Below are 27,886 nucleotides of genomic sequence, written 5' to 3'. Positions count from 1 at the left end.
ACCCGCACTTGGCAAACCCTAAATTGCGCTAGTACCTAGATTCCGCGTGTGATTGGCCAGGTGCAAAAGCGGAGCCGCAAAGTGACGACCCACCCAGCCACAACTGCCCAGCTTGAGGCTGAGTCGTGCTGGACGGAGACGATCGGAATTTGGAACGGAAACTCTACGCCGGTACGGAGTAGCTAATGAAAGCTGATGAACAGCTTTTCCCCGGCGAATTGATAGTCTTCACCCCCTGCTTACCAGGCGACTCTACGCTACTTGAGGCGTTTTCTCCGCTGTTGGTTGCATGCGCCCTGAGCTCACTTCTCGGATCCTATCCGAAGAAAAGCTTGTAGAAGAGATGGTTGATGTATGTCTGCAATGGACGCAAAAAATTAATAGAAAAAAAAAAAGAAAAAAAAAGGAAAATGGGGGGTTGCATGCCGATGGATTGGTTGATGGGCATGACGCCCTCTGGATCGTCTCTCTCTCCCTGTCGGGGCTGGCTTGAGCCCGGGGTTATTATCTCTGCAGGGGGATTTTGACGACGCTTGGTGAGTGACGGATATCTTTCTGGAAAAGCAAAAACTTTCGTGTAAAGGATATGTTGGTTGTCCTTTATCGTAGTCTGCTGGGAGAGGTGTATGGACCCCGTAAGGGGGAGATTTTCGAGATCAAGCTCAAGTTAAGCTCCTAAACAAGCTTATTTGTCTTGATCGGCGGTGGGTTCGACATACGGTTTCTGGGGACATGGCTGGATGCTGAGTTAGCACCTTGCCTTTTTTTTTTATCCTCTTTCTTTTTTTTTTTTTCTTTTTTTCTCACCTCCTTCCACCGCACCGCCAACATTCCAACATTGAGCACCCAGCTCTCCCGTCCAAAATGGATCAAGACCCCGAGACGACCCTGGACAGGTCGGATTGGCCCCTTTTGCCATTCGACTAGCCATCTCGGTACTGGCGCAAACTTTGTCGCACACTACCCGGAGGCATTAGGCCGCAACCCAGCGCGCCCACCACTGAAATCGTCGATGTTGCGATATCAGCCCCGTTTCCAACGGCAAATTGCCAATGCGAGTGGCTCGCGCGGAGTTGGGGTTACTCCGCCATTAAAATGACAAAACTCTTTGTTCTTAGCCGAGTCAGGGACATTCACTCTGGCGCCTGACTCGTTCAGTTTTGCCATATATGAACCATGATATAACGTCTGGTTCGCCGCCTCAAGGACGGTTTCCCTCTCTTCCCCTGTTGATACCCCGTCTTGTCGCTTGGAAAGAATTTTTCACCAAGTTCTGTGACGTTTCGTCCTTTCGTTCCAAATCATAATCCACATTCGTTTTGACACCCGAAGAAGAGAAGAGAAATCTTCAACCACCTTCACCCTTTCGTTCGCTTTTCTTCATATAATACCCTCTCTTCAACTTAATAACTAATTTAATATCTCTGTCAAAATGGTCGCCAAATCGATAACTCTGCTCACTGCCTGCCTCTTTGGCAACTTGGCTGTCGCCGCGCTAGAAAAGCGCGCTGATCCCACGCCTACAGTGAGCTTATGGCTGCCTCAAGCCGACTTGAAGAACGAGGGCATTACCCTTGGAGCGTCGGTGATTGCCGCTGTAAGATATTGAGCCCTTTTCTCCTCATTTTTCCCATGCAACACAAGAGGCCGACGGGACTAACTCTTTCGCTAACTACTTCAATAGCAACCCACAATCACTTCTTATGCCCTCTGCCCCATCGGAATCGACGTGAATATCTGCAAGGAGTCTGCTGGAATAACCCTTGCCCAAGGTCCCAGCACATACGAGCTGATCAACACCATCCATGTTGCCGGAGCGTACGTCTTCCTACAATCCCCAAAATGGCCTTTTATCTGGTCGCATACACACATCACCTATACTAACTCCTTCCGTTCTTTTTCACTCTCCAGCGAAGGCAGGAATGAAATCAACTGCAAGCTTTTTGGCACCACTCGCGCCGAGTGCGTTGGCTCCGCCTCTGCTAGCTTCCGTGGTCGAGTTACAACCATGGTGACCTCGACTGTTTTCACCGATCCTGAGATCATGACCTTAGAACCCGTGTCCGTCACTGCTGGCGCCGATAAACTCAAGAACATTGGCCCCGCCACTACTGACGCAGGTGCTACTGGCGGTGCAGCCGCCACTGGTGGTGCAACCCCTAGTGGTGACGCAACCCCTTCTGGTGACGCAACGGCCACTGCCGGTGGTGCAGACGCGACGGATGTGAGCACGGGTGGTGTATCCCGGGTTACGGGAACGACTGGGTGGCTTCTCGGCGGTGTTGCCGCAGCTATGGCTGCTGTTGTGGCGTTGTAAAGTGTTTATCTGAAAGATACCATCATCTAGCTGATGAGGATTTGAATATATAATCTATTCTGTATATGTGGTTGACGTTTGGCTTCCGAAGCGTGGATCGAGGGTAGTAAGATTAATGGAGTATCTTCAGGATAAGTGAGTACAGCTAATAAGTAAAGTACCCTGTACATGAAAGTAAATGAATGCTGTCCATACATGCGTTCCCGTGCTCTCGTCGGTTTCAATGCTAAATCAACCTGGCCTATATCAGGCGGCAATCGTACTGTACAAGTAGCAAGAGATATCGTTTCAAGAAGGAGAAAAATTAAAGATACTGTAAGACGGAGGGAGAGAAAACATAAAAATGTACTCGGATGCCTACCAGGGTGGTTTCAGAGTTTCGTGCCTTCTCGGCTATCGCTCAGTCTTCTTGATCTCTCTGGCAGCTCCACAATCCCTCGTCCCTGGCTGGCAGATGTCGATGGACCGGGTGTGTTTAAGCCGCTGACGCCACTACTTCCAGGAGTTGGTGAGGGACGGTTGCCCATCATCCGCTGCTGGCCTTGCTGCAAGGTTGAATTAACGAGCATGTGAACTTGCATTCTGACGGTGTTGAGACCGGCGCTTATGTGCGCCATGTCTTCTCGGAGCCGGAGGTTCTCATTCAGTATGGTCATGTTTGCGCGGGCGTCGAGAGCCGACAAGGCGTCGGCGAGTTGGGTAACCTCCCCGCGGAGAGATTCATGGATCGAAAGGAGGTAGGTTGTTGTGTTTGTATTATTGGCGGTAGAAGACTGGGCCCGCGTTGTGGTGTCAATCATCGGTTCTGAAGCAGAGGTAGGCTGGTTTTCAATCGAAGTATCAGAGGAGCTTGTAGCTGCTCCAGCTGCCAACGGCCGGCTGTTTGCCTGGAGTGCAGATCTGATGCTGGCGATGCCTTCTTCGAGCACCTCATTCCGTTGTTGGAGCAGCCTGATCATGGTTTCCATTGAAGCGATACGTGTTGATTGGGATTCAAGGTATGGCCCAAGGTTAGCCAGAGGACAGGCCCGTTCGTGGGTTCCCATCTCGGACTTAGGCAATCTGGCACGGCAGCCGTAAATTGACGCTTTGCAAGCAGTCTTTAAGCAACGGTTTTTGTGCTCCTCTAGGTCGCATCGGAAAAAAACGGCTTCGCAGCCCGAACATCGTACTTCTGCTTTGGGACATGTTTTATACTTGTGCTCCTGCGAAAAGTTATTAACGTGACCGAAAGGATATCTCTAGAAAAATAAACGATATACGTACGGCAATCATCAATTGTATAACCTCCTCGCCGCAGTCTGTGCATGTCCCTGGCTCGTGTAAACAGTATCCATCTAGGATTATGTCTCTCTTACGGATCATCTTGTCGCAATCCTCGTCTGGACAGGAGACGAGTCTGTAATTGCAATGTTTTTCCAAGTGTGAGCGTACATAGCCACGCTGCATAATCTCGTCACATCCGTGGTCACTCCACGGACACTTCACAAGTATTTCGTCGCACATGGCCACGATGAGTCTGGGAGCGCTCTTGGGCGGGGAAGTGGTAGGAAGTCGACAAGTCGGACAAATGAAGTCGTCCGGAAGGGATTGGGAGGATACAATACTGTCCGAAGAGTCCAGGGCCCTGGCACAGGTGTCTAAGCAGGTCTCGCAGAAGATATGATCGCAACTCAGTTGCATAGGGCGAACGAAAGGAGAGTGGCAGATAGGGCACATCAAATGTCCATCGTATTCGGAGACGGTTTCGAGGGACTGAAGGTCCACCAGGGAATCGGTATCGGATGCCATCTTGTTGTATGTAGCAAATACCTGTCAAAAAAAACAGTTCACCGGCGAAAGTGTTAAGTTATCGTTGCTGCTCCGACAGGTATTCCCCTGCCCGCTTCCCGCGGTCGATAAGCTGGGCTAGCCGGGCTCTCTGAATACAAAAGCACAGGAGATGGCGAACAGGAGATGGTGATAGAGGGATTTCAGATGCAGATTATTTGCATATCGCTAGGGGACTGGAGGATGAGGAAGACACGATTTCTCAGAGAGTTCGATGTTTGGTTGGCAGGTCTTCTTAAATCGTCCTCCGGCGGGAATGCTCCGTCAACTGCGGTCCGGGTTGAGACACACCCGGACGTCGTTGTAACGCTGGCCTGTAACGGCGTGACGCCGCAAATCCGCCACCAGTTCCACTGAAACTCTGTAATTAATACCGGCTGTTACCGATACGTCATGACGGACGAGTTCGCGACAGTTTCACCTCCGACCGCAGAGGCACCAGCCAGCATCACCCAGACTGTCCATCACCCCGATCAACGCAAGGCAAAGGAATCCAGAGTTGCCGGTATCCACCGTTGTTGTGCCACCGGCAGCATCACGCATTCGCTCCGAACCTGCGGGAGAGGCAGACCTACCGGGTCAGTACCGGCAGCATGAGTAACCCAGGCCAGCTGTTCTTACTCGCGGATCACGTCAAACTATCTCTACTTGAACGGCAGAGAGCCATATCCTTAAGCCTTGAACCGAATTCTCAGGATGGAGAGATATCGCGCTCTCTAGAGTCGCTGCGGGACGGCATCGAATCCGTCGAGAAGGAGGCCAGACGGCTGGAAGAAGACGGCGACTCGTAAGGCTGCTCATCGAAGCAGAACCACGTCTTACTTTTGGAAATCCATCAAAACTAATCTCCGTGTGTGCCCTTATCCTAGATCATTCGTAGATCTCAAAGAAGAAGCGTCCAACCTTCGCCAACAGCTCCATGACCTCGAATCTCAGTTCTACGAAAACCCATCCTCATCCTCCAAAGATACCATTTCATCTCCGAACGACCCTTCCCTTGCTCAAGATTTTGTCAAGGCCAGCAGCGCATCCGCCTCCACTACCCTTAAACACCCAACTCCACAGCACCCGGTTTCCAAATCTGTCAGATTCACAGATACCCTCACCGCGCAAGCCGAAGAGGAAGACCCCAACCGCAGAGAACTCCTACAACCATACAGAGACTCGCCATCTCCATCACTAGACCATTCTCAACTTAGCAATGAAGAAATTCACGCACATCATACTCAGATCATGCAAGAGCAGGACGACCAGCTCGACCGGCTGGGAGAGTCGATCGGACGACAGCATCAACTGAGTATTCAGATCGGCGACGAATTAGAAGGCCAAGTTGCCCTGTTGGATGAAGTTGATGGACACGTTGACCGGCACATCGGAAGACTAGACGGCGCCCGGAGAAGACTGGGAAAATTTAAGCGCAATGCGAGAGAAAGCCGAGGGATAATGTGGATTATCGGGTTGATCATCCTTCTGGTGATTTTGATCGTGATTCTGAAGTGAATTTAACAAAGACGAAAAAAAAGAGTCGGACTTACGGCGGAGCCTCATTGAATTCTAAAGAGATGAATGGGCTCTACATACACCTCTGCACGGTTTTCATCGCGTTGATAGACTCCACCAGTGGATTCTCAGAGATTTCGAATTTCCATTTTTATCTTGGTGATCTCTCCCGCTTTGTGTACTTTCTATGTGAACGACGTTTTCAAGCATCTTGTGGCACTGTGACTTTTCATATGGATGGATTATGCGGGCTCAACAGGCGTTGATCGATGGTGTGAACACTTGTTTTTGGTGCTGAGTGTTATTCTTCATAGGCATCTTTTCTCAGTGCCTCCCCTATAATATACGACAACTGTATATAAATTACTTGGTTTTTTTTGGCTGTCTTATCATGATGTATACACAGCACCTATCTCCTATTTCTGCTGAGACATTATATACAGTTACATCGTTTCTGAACCTCACGGCTGGCCTCATTTCAATCGAAACCCCAATATGAATATTTACAGCCCCATCAGTGCTTTAAAATAATCCATTCCATTAACTTTCAATGCACAAATTTATATGGGCAAAGGCTCACAGACAGCCTCTACCGCCGTTGGAGATATGGCGTCGGGCTTCAGCATAGCGAGGAAGTATCACATTCATGCTTTCTTCCCTTTCCCCTGGGCAGCATGCTTTTTTATTTCCTCCTGAATTTTGTCGAAGGTCGGATCGCTGATTTCGCCTCTGTCGGCTTTAACCTACAGTCCCACACACACGCGACGGCCTGTTAATTGTCTCTAGACTCATTGAGAAAATGACGAAGGGAGAGAGGAATTGACAAACAGGTAAAGACATACATTCTCCTCGCTCGAGCTAGCCAACTCTTCCACCCAGCCGGCCTTTTCGTGACCTTCCTTGTGGCGGTTAATCTGGTCCTGGTTGTGCTTATCGATTTCACTCCCTAGGTCATCACGGTCTGCGTATATACTGTTAGAAGGGGGCATTTATATCTCAGTTTGGTCGCTTTGAGAGATTTTGCAAGAACGTTGTTTATTATTGGTATGGAAAGATGGCTTACGTCTATCGGATTCTTTAAGGACACTGCGTGACGCCGAGGAGTGGAATGATGAAGACTGGGGTGATGAAGCCGGGAGAACCATGCGGCACGGTTGCTTAGTGAGGGCGGTCACCCGGGCAAGGCGAGATCTGGAGAAAGAAAGGAAAGACATGATTGCTCTTTAGATGATCATTCCTCGTGGTTTCGAATGGTTATAAGTCGATGGTTGGGGAACTAGGAATGAGGATGTTCGACTACGGATAGGGAGCTACATATATGGAGTAGATACCACCTGTATAGGCAGGAGAGTGACCAAGTTCTATGTAACTTTAGCACCATAGGTATGGCTTGCTACGCAATTCTAGCGATGCTGGTACCCGCACAGAGGTATCCAACTACTCTTCCTTCATCTGCCTTGAATCAACTGTTGTCTGTTCTCTGGATCGGCCACTTATGACGTCATGAGAGGAGCTCCTCACGCCGGGAGAATTGAAATCCCGAGAAGCTTGATTGGAACCTTGCATGTATGAGAATATTTTGTATTTGCGTCCTGGATGCTGGTTTGGACAACTAGCTGGTACCATGTTGTGTACTTGTGGTCCCTTTGTCAAAGGCAACTTTTGTGCTGCTGCCTTTTCCTCAGCATCTAAAGGATATGATTGTAAACCAGGAACCTTGGGTCATGGAAATGGCCGGAAGAAGTGATATCTACATGGATTGGAAGCCAATTATACCCTAAACTTGGGGAGTGTCTGGATTTAAAAAAAAAAAAATACAATTTCACTGTGGGGATGATTATTTCAAAGACGCCTCTCAAAGAAGAAAGGATCAGTGGAAAGCAGCGGACTCCTGCAGATAACAACGAAAAACTGAGAGCCTTTTCTGTGTAAAAAAGAATTAGCAACATCAGTTGCGGGGCATGTATCATTGCCATTTTCTTGGGATATGGTGAGATTTTGATGCTTGTAAGCTCTCTCACAGCAATTGCATCTGCTGCTGGAGGACCATTATCAGCCGAATCGGAAATGCTGCCTGATGCCCTAGCGAGGACATATACCACCAGCATGCCTCTTCTGTATAGTTGTATTCCTGCAATATCATTGGCAAGTGTTCTATATCCTATTCTTCCATCCGAAAAGGGGGTTCAGGTTGTAATGGCTCTATGGAATTGGCATGCAGCGACGGCGGAGGAATAAACGGTTCATAAAGTCCCTTGACGGGGTGAAAAGGCAACGTTTCTGGCGTGAACTTCTGACCAATTGCTCTGTCATAGAAACCGGCACTCATAATGCTCCCTGTTTAAGAGGTCACTCCGCATTGTCTCAACCGCGGATCCCCAGGCATCTTAGGGCGAAACAAAAGAAGGGTAAACCAGGGCGGGAAGAAGCTCTGTATCCCCCTCTGAATCTTGTATGAACCGACGCAGATCGAAGACGCTCGTCCATAGCGCCGCACAAACCTTAGACGCGGGCCTCCAAACTAAATTGAATCCCACTTTTTTTTTTCTCCAAAATTTGGCCATCCACCAATTGCATGTATTAAAGAAAAGCCTCGTCTCCATCAATGTGCTAGCCATAGATTTCCGGAACTGGCACGCCACTGTTTATAGGATGGTGGATGGCATAAATTGCACTGGCCGCCTGCAACTGAGACATAATATCCCCAGTTGATAAATAGAACAGCCATTGATAAATGCAGCAGAGTGGGGTTGGTGATGTGAACTTGGTTCTGAAAAGGGGGCTTGCTGTGTCCAACTTGGTTTCAGCGAAGTACTGAGCGTGAGGTTAGGAGCGCACAACTTCTCCGGAAGGTAGCTGGTACCATGTCTTTAGAGTGCGTTGGGGTCATTCGAAAAGTGTCGATGGCGTTAGGGGAACACGGCCTAGAGGTATGTTAAACGCGAGCGCGAGCCTTTCCTCTCTCTGCAAACTACGAGAGTAAAAATGCAATACCCCTTACGTGAGAACAGCCGTTTTGCCGATTGGTAGTGGTGGATTTGCAGGCATGAGGAAGTTCTCGCGCATTTTTCGAGCGACGGAATGATTTATCGGCACGTACACGTCTTTATCTTCTCGATACGGCAAATAAGCAAGTCGCGAGAGAGAAGCAACATACCTCTATGTGCACTCAGGTGCCTCGAGGCTCTCATGTGCTAACGATCCCTAGATCGTGACCTTAGCGTCTGTTGGTCCTGAAGATCAGGTCCTGTTAGCTGCTTGGCAAGGCCTGGTCGACAACTCTGGAACATGATGGCAGTGATGATCCATATGACACACAAGAGTATTGATGGAGGCGCTGTCCCCAGGCCGGTTAAGGACTTCATATCTTGAAAATGCGTAACAGCTCTCAGTAATCTTGGAGTAGGGGGCCCTGACGGTCCATAACGCCGCTCGCCCTCTGGCGCGCGCAGCTCCTCGCTAAGAGAGGCCATTTTGAACGGAGCCCTTGCACTAACTAATGATGTCATGTCATCAACGGGTCAATATCGCTATGTACGGAGTATTCAGAGTGGGACAAAGCCTGATAGGAGATGTTTCCCGACTGACAAGGAGAGGAGACCCCAGACTATAATAATTTTTTCGGGATACCTACCCTCGAGCTGAGAGCGCCCAGGCCAGACCGCTCAAAACGAGCGCCTATATGACTCACTTTACCCCACGAGGTGGGCTCTGAGGGCCACACAGGCACACGTATCCAGCGAACCGGGGTGTTCATGCATAGGTTGAAGGCAGAGGGACGGTCGATCCGGTCTCGTCTCGTCGTCTTGTACGAGTTCGCTACCATAGCCAACTGGCGTGTGGTCTCTTCGGAGTATTATCCTTTCATTCGTTCTTGACTGCCCACCAAGCCGAGTTGCACTGGTTACGACTCGAGCCTAGGACTCATCATCACAACAAAAACCAACGAACTGGTTTTCATTATCCCTCTGAATGGTGAACGTCGAACCAACGCTAAGGCTTTGGCAGGGGACGAGATGAACATTAGAACAATAACGGAATGATAATAGGAAAATCAGATAATAATGTGAAATTCGAGAAGAATGTTCATGCGTTGTATATATCCAATGGATTAAAGAAGGAAAAAATTAAAAAAAAAAAGCTTGCTGTAAGTTGCTCTCCGACCGCCAGCAATATCCTCCCTTAAAAAGGATTCCACAATGATTTAACCACCCAGGGCCCCCCAAAAAAAGAACCATGCTATTCTCCATATGTTCCACCCAGCTTAGTCATCCGTCCACCATCCAGCCAACAGACCGACCGACCGACAAGCCTGAGAGCAAGCAAGCAAACCGTATTGGATGTATTTCCCACTCCGTCTTTACGTAGTTTCCAACCGTGGTTTCTTTTGTTCTTTTCCAAAATAAAAAGAAAACAAAACACAGATAAACCGCGAAAACAAAAGAGAATTAATGAGCGCGCGTAAATGAGGGAATAAGTGGTATAGGCGTATTTAGTATGTTAGAAATAGCCAAAAGGAATAAGCTGCGTCGAGTATTCAACCAAAAACAAAACAAAGACCGATGCACCCATACATCATTTCTGTCTATAGAGACAACCATGGAGCGGGAAATGGTAAAAAAAAGAAAAACAGCAGTAAAAATAAACAATGGCAAAAAGACAAACCAAAAAGAAAAAAAAAAAAAAAAAAGACCAAGTATATCCCCATCTCACTCCAGTTCAGCCACGGCCCAAAATGAATATGATCCTGGATATCACGCTAGATTTCGCCCACACGTAATCACCCCACCAAGAAGCCCAACCGTGCAAATGTAACGTATGGCAACAAGAAAGAGATTTCGCTCGCTCGGGGACAAAACAGAAACAAAACTCCACGGTCCGTTGTACAGCCTTTTTTCCAAAACACAGTCGCCGCTCATTCTATAGTTCATCATCGGGTTAAGACCAAAAGGGAATCAAGGACACTCTTTTTGTTTTTTCTCCAGAGAAAAACGAATACCACCAGAAATGACAGTAAATAATCGGCTCGTGATGCACCCCATTTGCTCTCAGTAAACGAAACGTCTCTTCGTATAAAACATTGGATCACCGCAAAATAAGGTCGAAAAGAGGGGGGGGGTTTAAAAGGGCGGAAGGGTTCGAAAAATGGTTTTATATACAAGTCGAAAGTATTAAGTGGTCGGGAGGGACGGTGATCCACGGAATCGTACTCGAACTGAAAATAAAAAAGATGATATAAACCGAAGGAACTGGTTAACAAGTAGAAAAGGATGGTCGACCCAGGAGATGCAGAAAGATACCGAGCGGCATGGAGGAAGAACGACGACGTATATACGAGACCGGGGGGTGTTGAGCTTGTTTCCATTTCCCCCGAGTCATGTTTACCATCGACGCTGGTCAGACTGCATCATGCCGGGTGAGATGGTGGACGGGGGGCTCGAGACGCGCATGCCAGTGCTTGGATTGACGATTGGAATGGCATTTTTTGTTCGGACCGCTGATGGTTGATGGATCTTCATCTGATTAAAACTATTCGAGTTGTAGGAATTAATTGAAGCGGGAGAAAGCGAAATAGCTGGGGCGACCTGCTGCGTCGGCTGAATCTGGTGCTGAAGAGGTGAAGAATCGGGCGAGGCGCTGGCGAGGGACGAACGGTCTGAAACAGAAGACGCAATGGATTGCAACTGTAAAAAAAAAAAGAAAAAGGAAGAAAGGTTAACCCGACTGCTGCCTACGGAAAAAATGAAGCAAGGTTCTTATATGAACAAGACATACATCGTCCTCAGTCAAGAGACCGGGGCAAAACTCCAGATCATCGTCGAGGTCAAAGGAACGACCAGCCTCGAATCTGGCACGGAAAGCTGTGATGGCAGGAGCCTCGGCCAATTCCCTCATACTTTTCACACCACGGAACTGCCTATGGGAGTTCTGGCCACCCATCTTCTGCGCACGACGAGAGCGACCACCATGATGAGTATGGGAGGTGTGTTGCGCAATGTGGGTTGGGGGTGGCGGGTGTTGATGCTGGTGCTGCTGGGGCTGATGTGGGTGGTGTCCCGAGAAGAAGTATGAAGACATGGCGGGCTAGAGATGATCTGAGAGCAATGGGAGGAAAGTGGACGTATTGGTGGAAGCTCGATCTGGGAGTAGTTGATGTGTTACTAGGAGTTGAGCTGCTTTTGTCCGATGTTGCGATGTCAATCCAGCCGGGCAAATCGGAGGGCGGCGGGATTAATTGCTTGTTTTCTGATGTCTATTACAGGGTGGCGACGAGCCGCGGGAGCAATGAAGACAATGAAAACGAAGAAGAGAAAACTTTAGAGTAGACAGGATGAAGAAATGACAGATGAGAAGAGAGATAAGAGAGGAGGGGGGGGTTGGAGGAACGAAAGGGAAGTGGGATGGGTGACGGAGGCGAATTGTTAATAATAATAGGCACAAGAGAGAAGAGAGCCAGAGAGAGAGAGTGTGTGTGTGTGTGTGGGAAAAAAAGAGTCGGTGTGGTGGGAAGGGGGGGGTTGTGAGCAGGAAGTGGAGGTTGAGGAGAGGGAAAAGTCTATCCGGCGCAAGTCAAGTGACAACACTGCGTTTTGGTGGCTGATTTGACGGGTTCTCTGGCGCTACAATACTGAGGGCAGAGTGACCGGCTTTTGTATAGGATCCACCGCCGAGCCAGAGGTACCCCTCCCCCCCGTCCAACAAAAACAAGCCACCGACGAATGGTCAGGGTGGCAGCGCATGGGCGCGTGCATGGCCAGGCCGAAAGTGGAAAGGCGCTGTGGAGCCAGGAGAACACACTAGGCCATATTGGGAATGGAGGCTGGTGCTGGTGGCGAGTCTGAGGCTCTGGCCCCATTCTGGCGTCATCCGCCAGCCAATCGACGCTGCGTCTGGAGTGGGTCCCCAGCTTCTGCAGTGGTATGATTTGCTCGTTTTGCCTCACTCAGAACCACTTTCAGCGACTCAGCTGCCCTTGGCGGTCCTATTTTGGTCTAGCGCAGACGATCGCCGCTCGATCCGAGTTACATAATCATCCTCACCCCTTCAATCGTGAATTGTTACTCAAAAGTAGTTCTTTGCTACAGGATGGTGGGCATTGGATGGTGGGTGCCGGACGGTAAACCGAATTGAAAGCGACTGGCGACGGGGAACGGACCTCAAGGTCCCCCTTAGAGAATGGCCAGGGGCAAGAGAGATTGCGATCTGGGTTCGATTGCGCCGTTTTCTTCACGGCCCAATCATTGCCCCCTGCATTGCCTTAGTGCGGAGGGCTGTGACCAGCCTTGCTGGCCCAATGCGCTGCTCTCGTCATCGGTCTGTCAAGGAACGGGGAAAAAGCAAACAATTTCACATACCCTGGCCCAAAAGACAACCCCGGAGGACAATCGGGCATCTTCTGGAAATCCTCCACAATTTTTTGCCATTTGGCGCCCGGGATCTTGATTGGCCAAGTCTGCAACTGTCATCCTTCATCTTGCTGGTGTGCTTTTTTCCCCCGCCCCCCCTCGAACGCTTATCGATAACCGCAAGATTCACTGTGCCCGATGCTTGGTAGTTCCAGACGAATTATTACGCCATCTGAGCTGATTTCCCCCGCTTTCACTTATTCTTATCTGTCTCAGCTTTTGTCCTTGAAACACGACCGAGCAATTTCAAGGACGCTTCTCGATTGGACACAGAAAATAGTTAAGGGGCATCGTGCGCCCGGACCGTTTTCTGGGACAATAACCGCCCAGCCACCCTGCCGTCGCAACACTCGAGACCTCCCGAAAACCGATCCCTCTTCTCCCTCTCGGGCGTGTTTTGCCCTCCATCAATGGGAGGTCGGTGGGCTTTTGCTCTAGGCGCTCAAAAAAAGGTTCCCCGAGCATGTTTCGGGGCTCCCATGTAGTTTAAAGTAAAAAGGGCGTTCTGTTTCCAGGCCCCGTTTTACTGTGTGCCCAATTCCAAGAAATTTCTTCAATATCCCTGGTGCTTCTATCTATGGAAGATCGCCAGCAAGTCCGTCAACGGGTCGGTGTTCAATCACCCACCCCCCCCAATCCATGACCCCATGTTCCCTCGCATACAGAGTACACACCCCGGTTTGTGTACAATTCATTGGTGTTGGATCCCTGTACAATCAATCATCCACTCCATAAAAATTATTACTGCAGCCATAATGCCAATTCTTTATCCTTCTCGAACAACCATCTCAGCCATTAAATGATGTGAATTGGCTTGTGGGACTTGCTGCAAACATCACATACTCACTCGCTTTGTTTGCACCTGCATGGACACCCTTTCTATGTAGACAAATCGATCTCAACTCATGCAGAGAGGGAGGGAGTGGCTGCAAATCACCCGGGCAAGCAGGACACCAGCACACCTCAACTTGAATCGACTGGTTCTGTTTCAAGCTTGATTAACTCGACTTCGATTCAAAACGATTTCAACATCTGGTTACTCCGCAGTGTTTGCAGTGGATATGGGGGAAGTATCTGGCCGATGAAAGAATTCCCTTATACTATGGGTGACCGGACAAGACTTCAACTTCATCTCCTGCAAACTATTGACCAGACCATTTGCTAATTCTCAGCAAAGCTGTACGAGGCTGCGGGAATGAACTGTGGTCTAGCCATCAAGGCTGTGTAACCACCGCTCGCGGACAACACACAAGTTGGCGAACTGGACAGCTTTGTCAAGGAAGGCAGGCTGCGGAAGAGACCAACAGAAGCTCTCATTTATCTAATCCTCTGCTCTTTACATATCTCCCAATCTGCTCCTTGCAGACTTTCTCGCTATATTGCTCCCATACTTCGTAAAGAGAAACAATATCCTGCGTGCATTCAATGACCGCTTCGATATTGATGTCACTATTTGCCAACCAATCGACAATTCTCTGGACCTTTGCTGGCATGCCAGCTCCCGTCTTATCATTAAAGGCAGAAAGAATGTTTGTACTCCCGTCCTTCAGAGCTCCTGTCGCCGAAGAACCACCTGAAATGGACACGACCTGATGCTGGTTTGGCTTGAATACGACCGCAATAAAAATGGCCATCACGGAGATGACGTGCGGAGGATGAAGGAGTAGCAGGTCGGTGAGATAATGATCGTTTATCACTGACCAGGCCAAGGCGATTTCATCCGATGTTAGTGATAGGTAGCTCTGCAATTCGGAGAGGGTCCGGTACGGGTGATGCACTATTAATTGCGAGTTCATCTCGGATATGAGCCAAAATTCGCATTCTCCGATCTTCGCGCTGTCAGGAGCGATGAACTCTGGGCTTCTGGTCAGCGTGAAAGTCGCTACGTTTTCCATGATAGCTGTCTTGAGACGAGTTATGGAAGTAAACTGAAGGCAAGGCAAAGAAAGGGTTGCGGACCTGGCCATAATCCTCTGGCTTCTCCTAAAACAAGCCTGATATGCTGCGGGCATTCTTCTATTTTACAGGCGAGATAGAATGCGGTCGTAAGTACCAGATATGGATTCGTCCGGCGGATCTCGACCTTGGTGTAAAACCTCTTCACGTAAACCTGAGCCGTGGCTAGCGCTTGCTGCCGCACGTTGAGACGTTTCGCCAGCTTGATTAATTCTGAAGATAACGACTGGGTTAGCAACTGAACCCATTTCTCGCGTTTGTCAGTAAGGGTAGTGTGGCACTCACGTTGATTTACGTAAATATTGAAAAGCCTAAGATCGGGAAGGGGATATTGCTGGATAAAGGGTCGTTCGGCATCTCCAAGGACCTTTCTCGCCTCGGCCAACTCTTCACGCCCAAACAGCCAGGATTGATGCTGAGTTGAAGACCAGTAATCAGCGGCCATTTAAAAGGTCTCTCTCTCTCTCTCTCTCCCTCTTTTTTTCTCTCTACCCCCCCTCTTTCTCTCCCTCCTGAGACTTCCTTCAGTTGAAAATAAACTGGGGGTTCAGAGAGGCTAATCCGTCTGGGTCTCAAATTATCCGACCGAGCTCCGGATATTGTCCAAGGGGCCCGAACAGTTCCGGGAGTGAGACGATATGCAGTCGACCACCGCTCACATCTTAGGCGGCGCAGAGCGCATTGTCATCGTCCAGTTAGACCCGCTATCGGCCTAACAAAAGAAAATCCGTGTCGATACATCGAGCTGATGGGCGAGGAGACCGCCAATGCCCAGACGTCATTGCTCTGCATTGCTTTTTTTTTTTTTCTGCACGCGGCGCCAAGCATCGCCGCCCATGGGCCAATTGGAGCGAAGCAAATGCCCTCCCACTCAAGCAGCTTGACATCAATAATTTTCCTGCTGACCCTCAAAGTCCCAAGTCATCTGCGATCCAGTCGTGCCTCTGCTGCAGTCTCTTTACCTTGGAAAATTACCTGCCGTTGAAAACCTTGAGATTGAATCTCTGATGTACGGCCAACGCCTGCCGAACCAGAAACGACGCCCGCTCTTGTGCGGGAAACAACCTGGATGCGCCGGCAAAACCGCTTTGGTCATATAATACCCGTGCGAGGAGCGAAAAGTCGTGAGAGCTCGAAAAATCCCTTTTTTCCTCTCCCATCTATTTAGAAGATGCGAGGAGAATCGGAACATGAGCGCGAACAAAGGATCAATGACCTCTGGGAGATCCTTGATGACCGCCGCAGGGGCCAGGTGGACCTGAAAGATTTCAAGAGGGGCTTGAAGAAGATGGACCATCGTAAGTTTTCTATCTCCGCCGAACATATCTGGAGCCTGACATACAAGAAAACTACGGCGTTTGGATGGGTGCTGACAACTCTACCAGCCTTGAAAAATGCAGATTCCCTCCTGAAGGATATTATAGAAGCTGTCGACACAAGCGGAGATGGCCGAATCCAGTTCAATGGTGAGCAACAACTCCTGCGCAAACCCTATTCTTCAGCTCTCGAAGCACCGACAAAAATAACCCCCCATCTAATCAACGCTTTCAGAATTTCGGGACTTCGTCGAACGTGCGGAGAGAGAGCTCTGGCAGCTCTTCGAAACAGTTGATCGCGATCATGACGGCCATGTGGACAAAGAAGAACTGCAATCTGCATTTGCGCGAGCTGGCTTGACAGTTCGTAAGTCTAAGCTGGACCAGTTCTTCTCGGAGATGGACACAAATAACGATGGGGTAATCAGTTTTGAGGAATGGAGGTATGTCAGAAAAAGATATATCGCAACCATAACGTCCGGCGACTCATCCTCAGTTTTTTGTCTTAGGGACTTCCTTCTTTTTCTCCCGGCCAATCCCACGCATTTATCTAATATGCGTGCAATTCTTTCTTATTATTCTGCGACTGGAAATTTGAACCCCGAGGGTGACGTCCACATAAACGAACCTCTCCAGGGATTAGGTACAGACCACCGATTTCCTACAAGTTTTCTCCTTGAATCAATCAGTCCTGTTCAGTCTGTTTCTCCTCCTCCCTCCTTCTCCTCCTCCTCGTCCTCTTCTTCTTCTTCTCAAGACACGATGCCGAACATAGCAGTGACCAAAGTAGGTCGCGAATCCCACATAGACAATGTGTTTCGATGTCATCCCGATGGCCCTGTCGTTCCCTCCGGTGATGCTGAGCTTGAATGGCTTCCTGTACCCTGGAATGTATCACTGTGGCTGTATTTCCGGTATCTTGAACACGTATTGACGGAAAGCACGCCCCACTTAGGTTACTTCCTTGCGGGCGGAATGGCTGGTGTTGTGTCAAGAACTTCGACGGCGCCGCTGGATCGCCTGAGGGTCTATCTGATTGCGCAGACAAAGCCGCAATCTGTTGCAGCCAGTGTTAAGTCTGGCGCTGTTGTTGAGGTAGCAGGGTGGAGGGCATGGCCACTTGTCCACGCCCTGAAGGACCTGTGGCGTGCGGGTGGGATACGAAGCTTATTTGCCGGTTCGTCGGTTTCCCGAATATGATGGTATTGAGAACAGTCGCATAACAAATAGTCTTCCAGGAAACGGTTTGAACGTTGCGAAAGTCATGCCTGAGTCAGCTATCAAATTCGGAGCATACGAAGTGAGTCAACCGTCCCTCATATATGATCTATCGTACTTACCAAATATTGTACGTCAGGCCTCCAGGCGCATGTTCGCAGGATTAGAAGGGCATCACGATCCAAAGCAGCTGCTCCCAGTTTCGCAGTTTCTGGCTGGTGGAATTGGCGGCATGGTTTCTCAGTAAGATTCCAGGTTACCCGTGAAGTCTCGTCAGCTGTTCTGACCCTGTTAGATGTTTCGTTTATCCCTTAGATACCTTGAAATTGTATGTAGGCCTTTCACCACTTTCTCTCATTTCAGAGGCTAATGTTCAATAGCCGCATGCAATGCGAAACCGTGGAAGGTGGTCTTCGTGGTAACCGTCTCATCATTGCAACTGCCAGGAAGATGTGGTCGACCCACGGTGTTTTCGCTTACTATCGTGGTCTTCAACTGGGCCTCATAGGAATGTTCCCCTATGCGGCCATTGACCTTATGACCTTCGAATATCTTAAATCAACTCTGATTAGTCGCAAAGCCCACCTTCTCCGTTGTCATGAAGAAGACGCACCACTCAGCAACTTCACCACTGGGGCCATAGGAGCATTTAGCGGTGCTCTCAGTGCATCAATGGTCTACCCTTTAAACGTCCTTCGGACACGTCTACAGGCGCAAGGAACCACTCAACACAAGGCCACGTATACGGGTGTCGTGGACGTAGCTCGAAAAACTTTCGAAAGCGAAGGAGTCCGTGGCCTTTATAGAGGATTAACGCCAAATTTGCTGAAGGTGGTACCGTCGGTGTCGATCAGCTACATCGTATACGAAAATTCAAAGAGACTCCTTGGATTGAGCTAATCAGAGGGATGACACCTGGCGCATTCGTATGGTACGATTCTCGTTGCTTCCCGTGCTAATGGAAATTGGTATTCTCCTTTTTTTCCCTCCCATTCCATGTGATACACCCTATGCCATCCATCGTGGTTATGATACCCCAGCTGGAAAGCTGAATCATTATTTCAAAGTTTCCATGTATCTCTATATCTTCTTGCCTTCTTGGTGCTGCATTGCATACTGCATTTTGAGCGATATATGTATTTTGGTTTGATGCTCTGTTCCCATACCCGTGGGCACCCATGAGTTCTACTTTCGGTGTCCCCAACATCTGGATGTTTACCTGCTGCATTTAATATTGTGGTCAAGCGCCTGGCATTGGCTCTCGCCCGTTTATTTGATTTAAAATTTGAGCCCTCCTTAGATAGGTAGCCAGATCGTTGCATAGCGACTCAAAAATATTTACAACCCTCATTTGTTTATTTATAGTCTTGGTAGAGCTCTCTGGGGCACACAGAACGGGATTCTACACGTCATTAACAGATCCAGAGTTTCGGATGAAACAATATGGAGATTTTCTTAACAACTCCTTCTATTCGGACTCAAATCTTCTTCTGGACAGCTCCAACCTCCTCATCCTTTCCCAGAATATCCGGCACCGGCCCCACCGGCGTAATCGCAAACTGATTGATCTGCTTATGACTCTTGGTATAGTGTTTCCTGATATGCTCGAAGTCTGTCGTCTCACCGAACGCCGGAATATCCCAGTACAAGTGTCTTAGCCAGCGATGGATAGCCGGGTACCCGGAGCGAATGTCTCGCACGTTGCATTTGAAGTGCTGCACATAAACCGGGTCGAAGCGGATGATTGTGGTATACAGGCGTATGTCGGCTTCGGTGACGGTATTTCCGAAGAAGTAGATGCTGGATGGGTCTGAAGGATCGTATTTCGAGGCAAGGTGGGATTCGATGCGGTCGAGGGAGGAGAAGAGGGGCCAGATGGCTGCTTCGTAGGCTTCTTGAGTTCTGATATGTGTGGGTTAGAATGGATTATTTGCCGATTTTATCCCATGTAGAAGTAGTAGATAGAGAAAACCCACGTTGCGAATCCGCACTTGTAGACGCCGTTGTTTACGGTGTCATATACCCACTCGTTCGTTTCCTCGATGTCCTTCCTCAGATTTTGAGGGAAGAGATCGATACTCCGGTATTTCTCCGGTAGAAGACTGTCGAATTCAGAGTAGAACATGCGAATGATTTCGGAGCTCTATCACGTTGTCAACACTCCCCGGCTCTCATTATCGGAGAGGAGTAAAAGGACTGACCTCATTGCTCACGATCCGCTTTGTCTTCTTGTCATACAACGCTGGCACCGTAAATCGACCCTCATAATTCTTATCCGACTCAAAGTAGATCCGGCGGATATGCGAGAAATTGTGCAATGGGTCCGGATGCGTTTCGCCAGGAAGTTTCTCATCAGGAGTCACAAACCGCCATCCTTGATACTCTTTAGATGAGGTCGAAATAAACCAAACGGAAGATATAACGCCTTCATACCTTGCTCGCCCATATGCCAGTGCACGGATGTAATAGAGATAAAGTCCTCTAGGCCCTTCAGCTTTCGAGTAATCAACGTCCGATGCGCTAGTTGAATCGAGAAGCCCAACCCGTCAGCAATCGTCGCTATCGAGGCTTCGATTCAAAAGGACCAGTTTAGAAGAGCGAAAAAAATCTCGAATATACATACCCCAAGGGCATGCATAGGACACGTAAAGATGATACCGGCCCTTTTCCGGCGGGAACTGCGCTCCAGCTTCCCTCGAGATCCAGTTCCGAAAAGCGGATGGTTTGCGCTTGAATTCTCCGGATTTGTCATTGGGATCGACCCAGTTGGTGATTTTGCTCTCGGTCTGCAGGTTTATAAATGGATATTGTCAGCTTTTCGCACTCTTGTGGTTCCTCATGGCCTGTTCACACTGAGGCGACACATCGCGGGCTGCCATGGCAAGGGGTTGACACGCACCGACATGGCTGCAATTGCAATGGCCTTGGCTGACGTCAGGGGTTTACAGCGATTTAGCTGGTGAGGACGAAGGAGAGATGAAAGCATTGACAAAATGTGAGATACGGGAAGATACTGGGGGCACCTAAGAGAGCGAAGTTCGACCATATATATATATATATATATTCTCCTCGGCGGTTTACTCCCATTTCCTGGCACAGACTTGGAACTTATTTTTAACTTCATTTCGTCACCCCCCGGCCAGATTACAAATCAGTGAGTAACGACGGAGTAATCAGCAAGAGAGAAGCATTTTCTTGTACTTGATTGTTGAATATTGCGAATCATGATTTGATCTAGCCGCCTCTGACAGAACAAAGCTCGTCGCCTTTGACCAAATAATAAAATATAATACCTTCTATCCATGGCCTGATGTCCCAAGCGGCAAATGAATATAGCAGACCTGCCATAAAACAACGGGTTGAAGTAACTAATATGCTGCCTATTTGTCCAGCTTGACCATCACATAGGGTACTTCCACGTCTTCGCCGGATTGATCTTCAGCGGTGATCTCGAAGATAACATTTCTCTGATGGCTAGGAATTGGCTTTTTGCTGATGTGCTCAACCAATTTACTCATCCTGGAGTTGAAAACTGTCAGTAAAACATTCACATTGTCTATCGCGCGGTTACTTACTTCATAGGCAGTCGGTCCTTCACTTTGCTTGGCCCATAAAAGCTGGCGTAGAGAAGGCTTACGCCAGAGCTGACCATGCTGATATCCAAGCCTTTGGCTTCGAATACTTTGAGGAAGTCTTGCAGAGGTATATCATCAACTTCAAAGCGATCCCAGAGTTTGTCAATTGTGACTTCGCCCGTCTTTCCCTGGTATTTCCCCTTCGGACTGGCAATCGGTTCGCTAAATCCAAAGAAGGGTAAAGCTAGGTTGATAAAGCCGTTTTTGTATTGTTCAATGTCATCGTTGCCATCAATGACCTTGTAGAGCTCAAGAATAACCAAGCCGGTTACAAGAGCGGTCGTAGTGGCGATAGCTGGGATGATCTTTCCAGCAATGAATTTAGTCTTATGCCTATCCGCTTGTTGTATGTCGTAGTTGTCTGCTCTAAGGTTGCTTGCGGCTGTGATGAAATCGATATGGTGATTTGTGTCGTCATCCTTTTCGAACTCGACAGGCACCAATTTAAAGCCAGATAGAGACTTGGGGCTTGGAAGGGAGCCAATAAGGCGCTGGAGCTCTTCTCGATCGTCGTTCAACCCACCAGCAGGCTGTGCGTTGGGATCGGGTTCGTTTTCATCAGCCTGAATCTTGACGCCCGCGACCGGAGTGAATTCGGGAATGATCATATTTTCCACAATATTCCGATAATGGGCTTTATCGACACCGGGGTTCTTGATCCCATAATTGAAGGCGTGAAGGTTTGCGGCAGCAATGATGAATCCAAGATGAGTTGGATTTGAGCCGTCGAACTTCAATGGAGTGGGAGCACGTTTCGGACCTGACCAGAACGGGGTGCCAGAAGATGTCTTAGAGTCTCGGGGGAAGTTGTACAAGAGTTGTTGGATGGCGTTATTGTACTGTTCTTCAAATTTGTGCCTGGCCCAAGTGATACAGTCATCGAAACTGATGGGCTTTTCTGTGACGAGGAAGTCTCGGATGCTCTCCAGGGTCAGCTTTTCAGTACCGGTCTGCTTCAAGGTATTTTCAATGTAGTTAGGCTTGGTGAGATAGAGGTTCACAGCTTCTGGAGGCCCAACAAAGTATGATTGGAACAGATCCCTAGCCCAAGCAATAGTGTGCTCAATACGATTAGGGAAACTTCTCAACGTGCACATTGGGAATGATTGTTCAGGGGGATCATGGGAGCTGGAATAAGATTCCGTAATGTTTGGAAGAACAACTTGGGTATTTCCTTTTGTACCAAGTGTGCCGCTCTCCAACAGGGGCTTTCGGAAAAAGACGCATCGGCGGTCAACGTAGGTTCTAGCGTCAACGTTATCCAAAGCGTTCGTAGCTCCATCTAGGCGCTCCCAGAACTTCTCGTCAAAGACATGCTCTGAGTCTGGACCAACGCGTTCGCGCAGTGTAGTTATCTTTCCCTTGAGTTCAGGATTCATGGCTTGAACAGCCGCTGCGGCGCAATCGCTCTTTAGTTTGCCAACATCGCCCGCACGGAACAAAAATTGACGATTGAGGTTGCTTCGCTCGATCTGATCCATGTCTGTCACGGTAATTTGACCTTCAGGGCCAGTGGCGAGACCAACCATAGCCCAATTTTTTAGCATTTCGCAGCCAATAGCACCGGCACCGACCAAAAATTCTTTGATATTAGCAATTTTATCCTGGAATTTTCTCCCAAAAACCGCAATTTGGCCGTCATATCGAGAATTCAAGGGCTTGCAGAGTTCCTCAGACCTCTCAACGGATTTTGGGAGAGACTCCAGAGAATCGAAATACATCCATTGCACGATGGGGTGGAATTTTCCCGAGACGGCTTTCAGAACTTCCTGAGCAGCCAAGCCTCCAAATAATGCCGCCATAGGACTCAAATCACCCCGAGCTTGGTAGCTCAGCTCTTTTATCAGCTTTTCATCAAGTTCAGTCTTCTCTTCGGTATCGCTAGCAAGTTTCTGCGCAATTTCGAAGACCTGGCGGGCGTCGATGTCATTATGGGGGCGGGGGGCCTCTCCATTGTGATCTTCCGCAAATTTATGCAGTGCCTGGACACCAATATGAAGCTGTGCAGGTCGGTCGAATTTGGCAAAATCAGAGAAGACAAACTCCGGCTTCTTTATTTGCTCGCTTAATGGTTTGAAATCGATGAATTTTGGCATCTTTACTTGCGTATAGAGTCCACCTGATTCGTAGGTGCCTAGTCCACTAACGTCACCGATTGAGAAAGTATAAGGGCCCTTGACCGTCACTTTTCGAGGATCCGCGTTGTTAAGGCCTTCCATGCCTTTGATCTCGGTAAACGTTACATAGTCACCGTCTTCTAGGCCGTGTCTTGTCTCGTCGAGGGCCGATACAAGACCCTCTTCGTCAATACCAGCGACAATTCCACTTAAAGGCTCCTCGCCAGTAGTGTCCCCCACGGCAAAGCTCTTTCCAAAATCCGTGAAAATATAGCCAAATAATCCGAAGGTGTCAGTGATGAGGACATAGATTCCGTTTTGATGACAGTATTCGGCGATGACTTCCTGATCTTTCAACGAGGTATTGGTCAAGACCACTATCTGATATTTCTTTAGCTGAGAGAGATCAGCAGTTAGGCTGTCGGCTTCGTGAACGACAACAGGAGTATAGGCGTTGAGTTCAGCAACACGTGGCGCGGTCACGTCTGCACGACATTTCCCTACATCCTCTGGACGTAAAAAGAATTGTGAAGACAGGTCGGCGATCTTTACGGGTGCCGGGTCGTAGAGAGACAATGACTTTACTCCGGCGAGCGCGATATTCTTGGCTAAGGACACAGCAGGTTAGCTTGCAGCGGCGGTATTGCACTCAGATAATCCATACCTATTTCAACTCCTAATCCCTTAAGTCCTACTATGAGAACATTCGACGAGCCCATCCGCTTCATCGCCTCATGGCCGAGAACGTAGCTAACAACCGGTCAGGGGACAATGATATCTAGGGTTGCGCTTCAAAAGGTACTACACTTACAGCTGTCGACTATAGAGCGATTCATCGATTTCGCCCTGCTTAATCTTCTCCACAGCCGTTTCGGTATCGATATCCATGTTGGTAGTCTATCCAAGGGAGTTAGAGGTTTGTATAACGTGCGCTCAAGCGTTGGAAATGTTGAAAAAGCCAAGGACAACGTGAAGACGCGGATTGCTTTTATAATGCCGTCGCAGTGAAAATCAGGCCACAGTCTAGCTATCAGAAGATGATATGACTGACTAATGCCCAGAGTGAAGGAAGAGGGGGTCAGGTAGTTAACACAGAGAGGCGGCTTACGGTCATGATCTTCTTTTCAGGTCGATGTGCTTCGCCGTTGGAAGCTTTCCTTTTCCCAAGCTTCCCAGGTTCTGGGCTATCAACGTGCGGGGAAATTGTGAAAGGTAGAACGGTCGAAAGCCTTGCCAAAAGCAAGACCTTCCGGAGTATGGAGTATGATGTCTTGCGTTCGAAGCGGGATGGTGGGGAAGCTGCTTATGTACGGGCAGGGTTCAAGGCCCAAGAGGGCTGAGCAGGAAATAGACACAGGAGAAAGGTGAAGCACAAGAAAAGCAGAGAAAATTCAAAGCCAAAGTTGTGATCTGAATGGACAGATGTTGCCAGAACCGCAGAGAACACAAAGCAGAGGGGGATTGATCCAGAGGGTGTTGGCGATCGCCAACTTCCGACGAAATGCTGAGACCGTCATCATCGCCTGCTCCGAGCTACATTACAGTGTTATTTCAATAATTACGGGATCTTGGCCAATGAAAGTGCCCCATAGTCGTCTGTAACTTTCGGTTTCGCGTTCAAACTGCCCCAAGCGCGGATTCGAGAATCACCCACCATCATCCGCTTCAGCTCGTCGTCTTTTGATGCCCTTCTGCCTGCTGGGAGCCTGCATCGCCCGCAGCCTGAGGCATCCGAAAAGAGCTGCCTTGTTCTCAGCCCGACTTTTGATTTGCACATTAGCTGCCCACGAAGCCTAGAAGTCAATCGTTGCACGTTGTTTATGTAGTCTACAGCTGCTTGGGCCGGCCCAGGTGAATTGTCCGCTGGCTGGACGGAGGGGTGGACATGAATGCTCCTCAGGCCATCTCTTGCAGGGGGTAATCAGTCTCAAGCGGTGATCCTCTCCTGAATGTGCCGGTTCGAGCTGCTTGGCTGTGGTCTTTTGTTTCTGCGTCGCCTCCGATCCAAGTGGAGCCGGGACTCAGCCGACAGCTTGCATTCTGCCGACCAACCTCAACAGAGCCAACTTCAGGCCACGCGACTGTGCACTCCGGCACAATGCTCCACGAGATCCTCCTCTCCCTGTCCGGCCAGCCGTCCCCTCTATTCGACCAGTCAACCACAGAGGGCGACTCTGCCACGGCGGGTTTCCCGTTGCTCACTCCACCAGAGAAGGCTCTCCTCTCCTCAATAGCCCATCTGAGTCGGCTCCATAAACTCCTCCGGAGCCATACATCTCAAATTTCTTCCTCTCATCCGTCGACTGTTTGCCGAGCAGTCTCGACCTCCATTGCCACAGAGCATCTTGGAAACTTTCAGAGGAAAATCCTCGACGTAGAAAAGGCAATCTTGACCTGCGACCCTGACTACGTTGGTGGTTATGGCATTGTCCCGTTATCTACCATTGTGGGTGATTTTGCCCCTTGGGTGCGAAGAATGGAGTGGCTCTGGGATGTTGCTAGGTTCATGCTTCCAGAGTCGTTTCGTGGCGAGGAGCACGCTCCCAGAATTACTCCCAGCACCGGGGCCGAGCTGATTGACCGACTCACAAAAGATTCCCAGACGGGTTATGTGGACCTGGAGGAAATGGCACTTGCGCTAATAAAAACTGCAGAGACTGCTTGGATGCGCCAGCTGTCCATGTGGATATTGTATGGGCAACTGCCGGCCTTTGGGCGTGATGATTTTTTTATTCAAAAGGTCCCCAGAAGCCTGGATGGGAAAAAGGCACAAAATGTTGAGTATATCGTCCGACCAAGCCTGCTACCAAAATTTCTTTCTGAGGCTACGGCTGCTTCAATTCTATTTATCGGAAAGTCTTTAAACCATATTCGCGCTCGGGGAGACTTTTCAGCTGGCGCAGAGTCGAAGGCTTCCGCTTCCCATATGACGTTGCATGGGGATTATATTCGTCGTCTCTCAGCCCTTTCATCACCCTTGTCCCCTGTTACAATGAACAACACTATATCCGATATTCGACTATCACTATCACAGACCGTTCTATCAAGGTTATTACCGCTGCCCAAATTAGTTGAAATTCTCTCCGTGCTTCATGGCTTCCTCCTCCTGGGACGCGGAGAGTTTGCAATGGCCCTAGTTTCGTTTGCAGACGGACAAATTCTCTTGAAACATAGAAGAATGGCTCCCGTGAAACCGGCACATACGGGATTGCAATCCCTCGATTTCCTAGGAATTAAAGAGGGAGAAGTTTCAACAGTTCTATCCCAGGCTTGGGCTGAGCTTTATTCACTCCAAAATGAGGAAGACCCGATTGATGACGAGTTAGACCTTGCTCGGGATCTCCTGCGTTTGGTAGTAAAACGAAAAGCTGAAGACCAGGTTAGCTTTGAAAAGGAGAGTGTCACTGGCAGTAGTTCAGTAGCTGAAATATCTGACGTTGCTTTTGACGACCTCTTGTTTGGGGCTTCAACCGTTCTGTCACTCGATGTACAATCACCTTTGGATTTATTCCTCGCCCAATCAGACATGTCAATCTACTCCCGAATCCATGCATATCTTCTCGGTATTCGACGCGCTCAGATACGTCTTAGCGGTCTCTGGAAATGTACATCTATTCGAAGAATCCATCCAGCTCCTTGGGGACCGCCATTTAGTAACAAACCTGAGGGCCAAGAGCGGCTTCGCGTGGGACGCGAAAGGGAACGTCGCCGCTGTACCCTCATGCGATCGATCTGGGCAAGCTGCAGCGCTGCCTTGTTTGTTGTCTCGGAGCTCGGAAGCTACCTCCAAGGCGAAGTTATCAGTGGCTCTTGGCGCCACTTTAAGCAATGGCTTGATGGGACGAAACCGTCGTGGACTCCAGGAAATTCTCGCCCAGGGACAGCGAAATCAAAGCATCTCGATGACAGGGGAGACTCCTCGTATCCCCAACACGACCCGGAAACCATCACTATCGCACACCGCACGTATTTGGCTTACATCTCCCAATCCCTTTTTCTCACAGATGTCCCTTTTACACAAACTCTCCGTTCTTTTCTAGCTCACATCGATGACTTCATCTCCCTAATCACCCAGCTCCAAACTATACAACAAAATCTCGATCTGGAAAACGATGAGGGTGTGTTCGACTCCTTGGCAAACTACAGCGAGGACGAACAGGGAGTATGGTACAAGCTGTGCCAAGCAAGGGCCGACCTTGACGCTGGAATCATGGAGCTTATTTCGCGACTACGAGATATTGATGATGGCCGATTTGCCGAAGGCATACGGATGTTTGATTTTAGAAACAACCACACTCAGAGCCATACTACCGGCAGCGACTCCTTCGCCGAACGCACAAATACGTACGTTCCCTGGAGGGCGGCTGGAGTAGATCGTTTGTTGATGAAGCTGGACTTTGGCACATCGAGGACTGCCCCGGGTTCGTTTGGATTCAAGGACGAATTCATTGATTAGAAGAGAGAGACTGGGTTGATTTGAGTGGATATTGTCTCCCTTTCCTTTCCTTGAGCTCAGATACAAGTGGTCGTGGGAACCCTCGACGAAATCATCCCACCTATCCCTGTAAGATAGTATGCTTAGATGTTAAGA

At 49.0% G+C, this 27,886-nt stretch overlaps 11 protein-coding genes across 11 annotated transcripts; 5 read left to right on the top strand and 6 right to left on the bottom strand.

Moving 5' to 3' along the window:
• Positions 1-1,018: 1,018 nt before the first annotated feature.
• On the top strand, positions 1,019-2,570 carry D8B26_005153 (uncharacterized protein). The gene is made up of 3 exons (XM_003066617.2): positions 1,019-1,597; positions 1,685-1,818; positions 1,912-2,570. The coding sequence occupies exons 1-3, from the start codon at positions 1,433-1,435 to the stop codon at positions 2,315-2,317; spliced, it is 705 nt and encodes a 234-aa protein (XP_003066663.2). The 5' UTR covers positions 1,019-1,432; the 3' UTR covers positions 2,318-2,570.
• Positions 2,571-2,633: 63 nt separating this feature from the next.
• On the bottom strand, positions 2,634-4,213 carry D8B26_005152 (uncharacterized protein). Its single transcript, XM_003066618.2, has 2 exons — positions 3,584-4,213; positions 2,634-3,522 (listed from the first exon to the last, which is right to left on the bottom strand). Exons 1-2 carry the CDS (start codon positions 4,106-4,108, stop codon positions 2,689-2,691), a joined length of 1,359 nt encoding a protein of 452 aa, XP_003066664.1. The 5' UTR covers positions 4,109-4,213; the 3' UTR covers positions 2,634-2,688.
• Positions 4,214-4,606: 393 nt separating this feature from the next.
• D8B26_005151 (uncharacterized protein) lies at positions 4,607-5,773 on the top strand. Its single transcript, XM_003066619.2, has 2 exons — positions 4,607-4,934; positions 5,017-5,773. Exons 1-2 carry the CDS (start codon positions 4,741-4,743, stop codon positions 5,645-5,647), a joined length of 825 nt encoding a protein of 274 aa, XP_003066665.2. The 5' UTR covers positions 4,607-4,740; the 3' UTR covers positions 5,648-5,773.
• A 216-nt stretch (positions 5,774-5,989) lies between these two features.
• D8B26_005150 (uncharacterized protein) lies at positions 5,990-6,957 on the bottom strand. The gene is made up of 3 exons (XM_066124736.1): positions 6,711-6,957; positions 6,490-6,608; positions 5,990-6,390 (listed from the first exon to the last, which is right to left on the bottom strand). The coding sequence occupies exons 1-3, from the start codon at positions 6,859-6,861 to the stop codon at positions 6,292-6,294; spliced, it is 369 nt and encodes a 122-aa protein (XP_065980817.1). The 5' UTR covers positions 6,862-6,957; the 3' UTR covers positions 5,990-6,291.
• Positions 6,958-10,319: 3,362 nt separating this feature from the next.
• D8B26_005149 (uncharacterized protein) lies at positions 10,320-11,993 on the bottom strand. Its single transcript, XM_003066620.2, has 2 exons — positions 11,423-11,993; positions 10,320-11,331 (listed from the first exon to the last, which is right to left on the bottom strand). The coding sequence occupies exons 1-2, from the start codon at positions 11,723-11,725 to the stop codon at positions 11,029-11,031; spliced, it is 606 nt and encodes a 201-aa protein (XP_003066666.1). The 5' UTR covers positions 11,726-11,993; the 3' UTR covers positions 10,320-11,028.
• A 1,198-nt stretch (positions 11,994-13,191) lies between these two features.
• On the top strand, positions 13,192-13,491 carry D8B26_005148 (uncharacterized protein; the record flags this gene model as incomplete). Its single annotated transcript, XM_066124735.1, has 1 exon — positions 13,192-13,491. The coding sequence occupies one exon, from the start codon at positions 13,192-13,194 to the stop codon at positions 13,489-13,491; it is 300 nt and encodes a 99-aa protein (XP_065980816.1).
• Positions 13,492-14,339: 848 nt separating this feature from the next.
• Positions 14,340-15,804, bottom strand: SSN8 (RNA polymerase II holoenzyme cyclin-like subunit). Its single transcript, XM_003066621.2, has 3 exons — positions 15,295-15,804; positions 15,013-15,222; positions 14,340-14,908 (listed from the first exon to the last, which is right to left on the bottom strand). Exons 1-3 carry the CDS (start codon positions 15,452-15,454, stop codon positions 14,367-14,369), a joined length of 912 nt encoding a protein of 303 aa, XP_003066667.2. The 5' UTR covers positions 15,455-15,804; the 3' UTR covers positions 14,340-14,366.
• A 256-nt stretch (positions 15,805-16,060) lies between these two features.
• Positions 16,061-18,465, top strand: D8B26_005146 (uncharacterized protein). The gene is made up of 9 exons (XM_003066622.2): positions 16,061-16,307; positions 16,395-16,475; positions 16,561-16,768; positions 16,835-16,968; positions 17,104-17,502; positions 17,564-17,625; positions 17,683-17,786; positions 17,839-17,871; positions 17,924-18,465. The coding sequence occupies exons 1-9, from the start codon at positions 16,181-16,183 to the stop codon at positions 18,441-18,443; spliced, it is 1,668 nt and encodes a 555-aa protein (XP_003066668.1). The 5' UTR covers positions 16,061-16,180; the 3' UTR covers positions 18,444-18,465.
• A 556-nt stretch (positions 18,466-19,021) lies between these two features.
• Positions 19,022-20,448, bottom strand: ECM4 (S-glutathionyl-(chloro)hydroquinone reductase; the record flags this gene model as incomplete). The annotated part of the gene is made up of 6 exons (XM_003066623.1): positions 19,022-19,445; positions 19,520-19,686; positions 19,745-19,917; positions 19,977-20,063; positions 20,167-20,329; positions 20,443-20,448. The coding sequence occupies 6 exons, from the start codon at positions 20,446-20,448 to the stop codon at positions 19,022-19,024; spliced, it is 1,020 nt and encodes a 339-aa protein (XP_003066669.1).
• A 475-nt stretch (positions 20,449-20,923) lies between these two features.
• Positions 20,924-24,409, bottom strand: UBA1 (E1 ubiquitin-activating protein; the record flags this gene model as incomplete). The annotated part of the gene is made up of 5 exons (XM_003066624.2): positions 20,924-21,062; positions 21,119-23,903; positions 23,960-24,045; positions 24,107-24,192; positions 24,404-24,409. 5 exons carry the CDS (start codon positions 24,407-24,409, stop codon positions 20,924-20,926), a joined length of 3,102 nt encoding a protein of 1,033 aa, XP_003066670.2.
• A 984-nt stretch (positions 24,410-25,393) lies between these two features.
• D8B26_005143 (uncharacterized protein) lies at positions 25,394-27,873 on the top strand (the record flags this gene model as incomplete). The annotated part of the gene is made up of 1 exon (XM_003066625.2): positions 25,394-27,873. One exon carries the CDS (start codon positions 25,394-25,396, stop codon positions 27,749-27,751), a length of 2,358 nt encoding a protein of 785 aa, XP_003066671.1. The 3' UTR covers positions 27,752-27,873.
• Between the last annotated feature and the right edge of the window lie 13 nt (positions 27,874-27,886).

Source organism: Coccidioides posadasii, chromosome 3 (genome assembly GCF_018416015.2).
Source record: "Coccidioides posadasii str. Silveira chromosome 3, complete sequence".
NCBI lineage: Eukaryota > Fungi > Ascomycota > Eurotiomycetes > Onygenales > Onygenaceae > Coccidioides > Coccidioides posadasii.
Note: the sequence above shows the minus strand (reverse complement) of the source record. Positions and strands in the feature narration are given on the sequence as shown.

Bases quoted from the DNA above. Each gene is read 5' to 3' on its own strand.
- D8B26_005153 (XM_003066617.2), top strand. From the start codon at position 1,433: ATGGTCGCCAAATCGATAACTCTGCTCACTGCCTGCCTCTTTGGCAAC. The intron at 1,598-1,684 runs GTAAGATATTGA...CTACTTCAATAG, and splicing joins GAGCGTCGGTGATTGCCGCT to CAACCCACAATCACTTCTTA. The intron at 1,819-1,911 runs GTACGTCTTCCT...TTCACTCTCCAG, and splicing joins ACCATCCATGTTGCCGGAGC to CGAAGGCAGGAATGAAATCA.
- D8B26_005152 (XM_003066618.2), bottom strand. From the start codon at position 4,108: ATGGCATCCGATACCGATTCCCTGGTGGACCTTCAGTCCCTCGAAACC. The intron at 3,523-3,583 runs GTACGTATATCG...AACTTTTCGCAG, and splicing joins TTATACAATTGATGATTGCC to GAGCACAAGTATAAAACATG.
- D8B26_005151 (XM_003066619.2), top strand. From the start codon at position 4,741: ATGAGTAACCCAGGCCAGCTGTTCTTACTCGCGGATCACGTCAAACTA. The intron at 4,935-5,016 runs GTAAGGCTGCTC...CCCTTATCCTAG, and splicing joins CTGGAAGAAGACGGCGACTC to ATCATTCGTAGATCTCAAAG.
- D8B26_005150 (XM_066124736.1), bottom strand. From the start codon at position 6,861: ATGTCTTTCCTTTCTTTCTCCAGATCTCGCCTTGCCCGGGTGACCGCC. The intron at 6,609-6,710 runs GTAAGCCATCTT...GTATATACGCAG, and splicing joins CCTTAAAGAATCCGATAGAC to ACCGTGATGACCTAGGGAGT. The intron at 6,391-6,489 runs GTATGTCTTTAC...GTGGGACTGTAG, and splicing joins CTAGCTCGAGCGAGGAGAAT to GTTAAAGCCGACAGAGGCGA.
- D8B26_005149 (XM_003066620.2), bottom strand. From the start codon at position 11,725: ATGTCTTCATACTTCTTCTCGGGACACCACCCACATCAGCCCCAGCAG. The intron at 11,332-11,422 runs GTATGTCTTGTT...TTTTTTTTACAG, and splicing joins GTCTCTTGACTGAGGACGAT to TTGCAATCCATTGCGTCTTC.
- SSN8 (XM_003066621.2), bottom strand. From the start codon at position 15,454: ATGGCCGCTGATTACTGGTCTTCAACTCAGCATCAATCCTGGCTGTTT. The intron at 15,223-15,294 runs GTGAGTGCCACA...CGTTATCTTCAG, and splicing joins CAATATTTACGTAAATCAAC to AATTAATCAAGCTGGCGAAA. The intron at 14,909-15,012 runs GTCCGCAACCCT...CCAGAAGCCCAG, and splicing joins AGCCAGAGGATTATGGCCAG to AGTTCATCGCTCCTGACAGC.
- D8B26_005146 (XM_003066622.2), top strand. From the start codon at position 16,181: ATGCGAGGAGAATCGGAACATGAGCGCGAACAAAGGATCAATGACCTC. The intron at 16,476-16,560 runs GTGAGCAACAAC...CAACGCTTTCAG, and splicing joins TGGCCGAATCCAGTTCAATG to AATTTCGGGACTTCGTCGAA. The intron at 17,872-17,923 runs GTATGTAGGCCT...AATGTTCAATAG, and splicing joins CCCTTAGATACCTTGAAATT to CCGCATGCAATGCGAAACCG.